The sequence below is a fragment of the Sardina pilchardus genome, chromosome 3, assembly GCF_963854185.1.
Source record: "Sardina pilchardus chromosome 3, fSarPil1.1, whole genome shotgun sequence".
NCBI lineage: Eukaryota > Metazoa > Chordata > Actinopteri > Clupeiformes > Clupeidae > Sardina > Sardina pilchardus.
The window spans coordinates 12,073,735-12,080,524 of NC_084996.1; the positions used below are offsets into that span (position 1 = coordinate 12,073,735).

At 49.0% G+C, this 6,790-nt stretch overlaps 1 protein-coding gene across 1 annotated transcript in view; it reads right to left on the reverse strand.

The window, feature by feature from the left end:
* Nucleotides 1–1,185: 1,185 nt before the first annotated feature.
* The window catches only part of kcnj12b (potassium inwardly rectifying channel subfamily J member 12b), a 6,535-nt gene continuing 930 nt past the window's right edge, over nucleotides 1,186–6,790 (reverse strand). Inside the window, exon 2 of the mRNA XM_062531857.1 lies at nucleotides 1,186–2,881. Coding sequence (XP_062387841.1) covers nucleotides 1,434–2,771 — 1,338 coding nt within the window. The 5' untranslated portion in view covers nucleotides 2,772–2,881 and the 3' untranslated portion in view covers nucleotides 1,186–1,433. The remainder of the gene's footprint in view (nucleotides 2,882–6,790) is intronic.

Genomic DNA, 6,790 nt, shown 5'->3' on the forward strand with positions numbered 1-6,790 from the left:
GATTATTATTGCCCTTTCTACTTAAAATCCTGGCAAGGATATCCATGAGGTTCACAACTGTGTCTACATATACCTTATAGACTTTAAAACATCTACTAATCTATTTACATTTGCTTAAATATATATTTCACAAAATGTGCTAGGCCACTCCAGTTACATCAGAAATGTTCCTCAAAGCTCTTAGCAATATCTAAATAAATACCTCTTCCACTATTACAGTGATACTGAACCAAACAGTCCAGACAGACAGACTGTGAAAAAAATACAACTTTTCAAGACAATGTTTTTTTTTTGTGACCATTACCACCTCCCACTTTGGTTACTTCTCTCCAGTGCCTCATTTTGTTTTCTATGATTATTTTCAAAAAAGAAAAAGAAAAGCAGACTTTTCTTACTCTCACTAGCGCGCTACTAGCAAGAAGCAGACATACCTTGGATTGCCCAACAAGGAAAGCAGCATTCTGAAGGACGCTCAGAGACCTCGTGGGAGTCTAATGCTCCTGGACACTAAGTGGAGATAATGCACCTTTTCGGGCCTCTAGGGGGGGTGGCATGCCATACTGAAAAATTGGCCAGCAAGCTCTGGCTGCCCCCCAAAAGTGGCTGACTAAACCTGTAGAATCAGGGCAATCTATAAAGAACTGTAACTGTTTGCAGTCCTGTCAGACAGTGAAAAGAAGTTGCTTACAGTATGTGCAATCCAAGTTTGTTGGGGTTTTTTTGTTTGTTTTGTTTTTTTCCTCGTCATTGATTTCATCCTAAGGTTGGTATTACAACACATCATCTTGGCACTGAGTTGGGGGCTTTAAATAGCATACCAAACTACCTACTTGGGTCTGCTAGCTTCATTGCTTAGTAACATATGAAGGACTTCTAGGTGAGGGTCACTGTGACTGTGTCCAAAATGGCTTCCGCCTGCATGATAATCATAGACTGGATAAGAAAACACTTAGGCGTCAAGGAGACCTGTTCCATTTCAGATGGACATGACGTCAAACTTCGTGAGAAGGTAGAGATATTATTGACACAGAATGGCGCCCTAGTCTCTTATTGCATTATTTAAAGCTCTGAGCTCGCTCTACCGCAGGAAAATTCAAGTTTTCTTCAGGGACGATTCTAATCTGTCGCATCCCAGTCCCAGTCCCAGTCCCAGCCCCAGCCCCAGCCCCATCCCAAGCCCCAGTTTAGTCCAGTTTAGTTCTGTCCAGTCAGCTGTTCAACTTATTTTTCTCCATTTTCCTACGCAGTCACTCTTGGGACCAATAAAGTTGATTTGCAGTAGATGCATTTTTTTTATACAGTAGTTATATTGGCCTATGGCTCTTGCATTGTTCTCCATAACACTCTTGAGAAACCAAACTGCGATGACAGCTCTGCGTACCAACTCTGTCGGACATCGGCGTTGGAGTTTAGCCAGAGGGCTCGAGGGAAGGTCAGATTTCCGACTCCCTGTGAAAGGACCTCTGATCCAAGTTTAAGTTGGCCGAAAGCGTCTCCAGCTCGGATCCTCGATCGGCTGGCCCCTCCTCCTGCTCGTCCGCCTCCTCGTCCTCCTCGTCCCGGCTCAGGAAGGCCAGCTCGTTCTCGTAGCAGAAGGAGTTGGCACTGCCCGACCGCGCCAGCTTGTTCTCCTCGATGTCCTTGGCGCTGCAGCGCGGCGTGCTGGGCACCTCGTAGGTCTTGTGGAAGTGCTTGTAGTCCACCTTGTACTGGTTCTTCTCCTCGAACACCACGGGCTCGAAGCGGTGGCCCCACAGGATCTCGCTGGCCAGGTAGGAGCTGCGCGCCTGCGCCGTCATGGACGTGGCCTCCACGATGCCCTCCAGGATGACCACGATCTCGAAGTCGGCCGTCTCCAGGTCCTGCTGGCAGAGGCCGAAGAGGGGGCTCTCCTCGCCGATCTCGTGGAGGATGGTGACGGGCGCGACGAGGAAGATGCGGTCGTAGCCCTGGTCGTAGCCCACGTCGATGTCGATCTGCTCCAGCGGCAGGTACTCGCCCTCGGCGGTGAAGCGCGGCTTGACGAGCTGGGCGCGCACGTGCGCCTCAACGATGTGGCTCTTGCGCAGGTTGCCCACGCGGAACATGAGGCACAGCTTGCCGTCGCGCACGGCCACCACGGCGTTGTGGGAGAAGAGCAGCGTCTCGGCGCGCTTCTTGGGCCGCGCCATCTTGGCCATGATGGCGCCGATCATGAAGGAGTCGATGACGCAGCCCACGATGGACTGCAGCACCACCAGGAAGACGGCCAGCGGGCACTCCTCCGTCACGCAGCGGAAGCCGTAGCCGATGGTGGTCTGCGTCTCGATGGAGAAGAGGAACGCCGCCACGAAGCTGTTCACCTGCATGACGCACGGCGTGGGCCCGCCGTCGCCTTCACCGCCGTCCCCGCCGTCCACCGGCGGCGGCGGCGGCGGAGGAGGAGGGTCCAGGTCCCCGTGGACCAGCGCGATGACCCAGAAGGCCAGGCCGAAGCCCAGCCAGGACAGGACGAAGACCAGCGAGAAGATGACGAACATCCAGCGCCAGCGCACGTCCACGCAGGTGGTGAAGATGTCGGCCAGGTAGCGCTGCGACTGCTCCTCCACGTGGGCGAAGCGCACGTTGCACTGGCCCGTCTTGTTGACGAAGCGGCTCCGGCGCTTGCGCCGCGTCTGGATCTTGCCGTTGCCGAAGCCGTTGCCGAGGGCGGGCATCTTGCCGCCGGGCCTGTGGACGTCCTCGTCCGACCCAACTATGCTGTACCGGTGCGGGCGGCCCACCACGCTCATGCCGGGGAGGCGGGACTCAGAGAGTGAGCCACTCCGGCCAGGGCCAATCAGAGGGAGGAGAGTGGAGCACAGTGGTCTGTCTTGACCAATTACAGCGCAGTACACTGGACCTGGAAATGAAAGAGGGGAAAAATTAGCACCAATTAACATTACTCAACTTTACTAATAGTACAATTTTTCCCTTCCTCCTGGGAACGGTAAACACAATAACTCGTGGGCAGTGAGTAATCACTTATGTAATACCCTCACAGCACTATTAGAAGATAATATGTGTGCCAACCATAGAACAGAAATAAGGATGAAATGTATTTTAGAAGTGGAGACTGTTGTGTTTAGAATATTGAAAGGGTCACTGTAATAAGAGATGTTTGCTGGTGTTCTGCTTGGGGTGCACAGCCCCATGCCTGACTCCAGTGATCAGGCTTTCTAATTATAGATATGTTCCAAGTGCACAAACGCACACACATACACACACACACGCACACACACACACACACACACACATAGAGAAGCAGGCACACACATCAGGAAGACAGAGTGTGGTTGTAGTGTGTGAATACACACTCACACTTGCTGACACTCGTACACACACACACACACACACACACACACACACATAAAAAAGCAGGCACACCCATCAGGAGAACAGAATGTGGTTGTAGTGTGTAGATACACACTCACACTTGCTGACACACACACACACACACACACACACAGCAATGAAGACACCCACAGATGTTCGTACGCGCTCCCGCATCAGGTGTTGCTAAATCTGAGAGTGTGAATAACGCGAGAGTCTCACTTGAGATAATGAGTAAAACAGACCAGCACTTTCCTCACCGTCTTAGTACTCTCTCTCACTCATCTCTCTCTCTTTCTCACCTTTCTTTGCCTCTCTCTCTCTCTCTCTCTCTCTCTCTCTCTCTCTCACACACACACACCCATAAACTCCTTTCAGAGTTCACAAGTCTGAGGAAATGAAAAATAATCAGATGAAGACAGGATGGAGGACTATAAATGGAGGGCTATAGATGTTCCCATGGAAACCAATCTGGAAGGGGTTATAAGTGTTTTTGGCAGCGTGTGGGTGTGTGCCGTTTCAGCCTGTGTGTGTGTGTGTATGTGTATGTGTGTGTGTGTGCGTGTGAGTGTGCGGGCATAACTGTGTGAACTGTCTGTGAGCTAGACTTCACCTACAGGTATTTTTGGTCCTCTACCAGGTCTCCAAATTCTTGGCATTAAGAAGAAAAAACACAGACAGAGAGAGAGAGAGAGATGAAGACAGAGAGAGAGAGAGACAGAAAGAGTGATGTGAATCACTTGTGATACGATATCAAAGGTGAGGTGGTTTCCTGTGGGAGCGTGATGCGTGATGCGTGCCAGTGCTGGCCAGCCGATGCCACCTGTCACCTCGGCTCCTGCGGTGGACTGGGCCTCAGGTCGGGCACTCACTGCCAAGCAAGGTTACGGTGGCACTTTGGCTGACCTTAGAGCGAGGAAGTATTGAAGGTGTCAGGAAACGCCGTCAGCAAAAAAATTAATGTGGTTATGATATACCCATCCAAACAGTCTCTCTCTGTCCCTCTCTCTCTCACACACTCTGTCCCTCCCTCTCTCTTAAACGCAAATCTCAAACTTAAATCAATCCTATAAATTGATTTAAAACTAAATGAAGTTACAGAAGTTATAACGGATGTATCACGTTGCAGTAAAGTAGTTGTACAACATTCGCTCTCTGCGCCGTACACATCCTTCGAAAAGATTATGCGTATGACATATGTGTGTGTGTGTGTGTGTGTGTGTGTGTGTGTGTGTGTGTGTGTGTGTGTGTGTGTGTGTGTGTGTATGTGTGTGTGTGTGTGTGTGTGTGTGTGTGTGTGTGTGTGTGTGTGTGTGTGTGAATATGTGTCTGTCAGTGTGTCTGTGGTGTCCATAGTCCGGCTTTGATGCATCCAGGCTTCTGGAAGATTCTCTCCCACTGTCCTCTCCTCTATATGCAAAGCGCCATCTTCTGAGGTGAGCCGGTCTGCGGTATGGAGCGAGCCAAATGCACAGTGATGCCTGTCACTCGTCCATCCGCGCGCAGAGCACAGCAGAGCAGCCCCAGACTCACACCAGACAGACTATGCAAATGAGGATAGGATATGCAAATGGTGACAGATTGCTGACGGACGCTCCCCCCAAAAAATCTCATCATAGCCGCATGGCTCCTCTACGCGCCCCCCTCAAACCCCGCCGGAATTACTATGACGACCGTGGAGCAAGCGAGCGCACATGGATTGGGGGGAGTCTGCCCTGATAAACATCAGACAGGAGATGAGGGGGGGGGGGGGGGGGGGGGGATGATGTCATCGACATTGCTGCCTGAGACAGATGCGCAGGTATTTTGGAGTGGTCCAGCAATGACAAATCCCCCTCCAGCTATGAGGTGCTCATCAAAGGCACCATGGCAAAGCGTATGCACTCTCTCTATCTCTCTCTCTCTCTCTCTCTCTCTCTCTCACACACACACACACACACACACACAGACACACACAGACATGCGCACACACACACTGCACATACAGATCAGTCATGCAACACACATGAGTGCGTACACACACATTTTGATTGACACTGTCAGGGGAACAGAGGGCTTCACACAGAGTCAGACACAGTCACACACACACACACACACACACACACACACACACACACACACACACACACACACACACACACACACACACACACACACACACAGGGGCTTAGGGAGTGTCTCTCAGACACACTCAAAACTCCATCCTCTTTAGTCTGATTCCACCTAAGCTGTCTTTCTGTGGAGCCAGTGGAGAGTAGGTGGGAGGTAAAGTCTGTGTAAAGTAGCTTTCTTACTCATGCAGACAACTGTTTACATGGGAGGATTATCCACTCTTGTGGAGATTATGTGTATGACCTAATGGTTGACACATACCCCCTTCAAACTTTCTTGGTGATGAACTTGGTTGATTACAGTACTCTGCTGGATAAATAGAAAATACCAATTGTGGTACTTAGCTAATTAGAAGCCTAACATTAATGCTCCGTAAATGTCTTGTGAGACTCTACTGTAGGTTCCAGCAGGCCACGCAAACCCCTCATATGGTTTATTAGTTAGACTACAAGCTACATTTAACATCAGACATTTGAACTGAGTCAGCCTAACATTAGCAGACCAAGCCAACATAAAATGTTCCAATTAATCATTGGGTTATTGTTCAGATGAGGTAAGCAAAGTCCTTTAAGACAAGTCTTGCCAATTGACGGCCATCTTGGTAACATCTCCAGGCAGTTATTTCGGATTAACAAGATCAGGCTGAGGCTCCTAAAACAAATGTGGAGATGTAGCTCCAAATAGGGAGGTCATATTGACATAAAAACTGTCAACTGTCAGGTGAATCTCTTTAAATCTGATTTGAGCGGTGTCAATATATGAACTGAACTGAAATATAAGGCTGAAATAAATGTCTTTACATTATATTAAAATAAGGCTGGAAAATAATTCTTTACATTAACTGCGCAAGCACTGACTTTCGTGGCATGGCTATTTCCATGGTGAAGGGAAAGTAAACAGAAGGCAAAACGTCAATCATGCCGTTTACAACAATGTGGTTGGTTACTGACAGTACATTACAGGAGGGGGCGTGATATGTGTAGACAACTGCCATCTTGGTGTTGCAAACTGTTCCTGTACATTTATATGGAGGATTCTGTAAATGCTGTGTCTTCTTATTAATAAAGTCTCTGATTAAAACCCCTTTGAACCAAATGGTTAACCATATCAAATAAAGGTGAACTGCCCTAATGACAGAAAGACATCTACAGGTTTCCTAATGTCACAAAATGTCATCCTTAGCGCTGTTTGGTCTTTAACATGGCCTATACTTGACAAATAAACAAGTCAAAATTGGGCATATGACATGTATTGATCTTGGCTGTGGTGCCATTTTGAAGAGCTGCTCTGTAAGTGGTGTAGAGCTGATTTGTGCCACTGGTGAGTG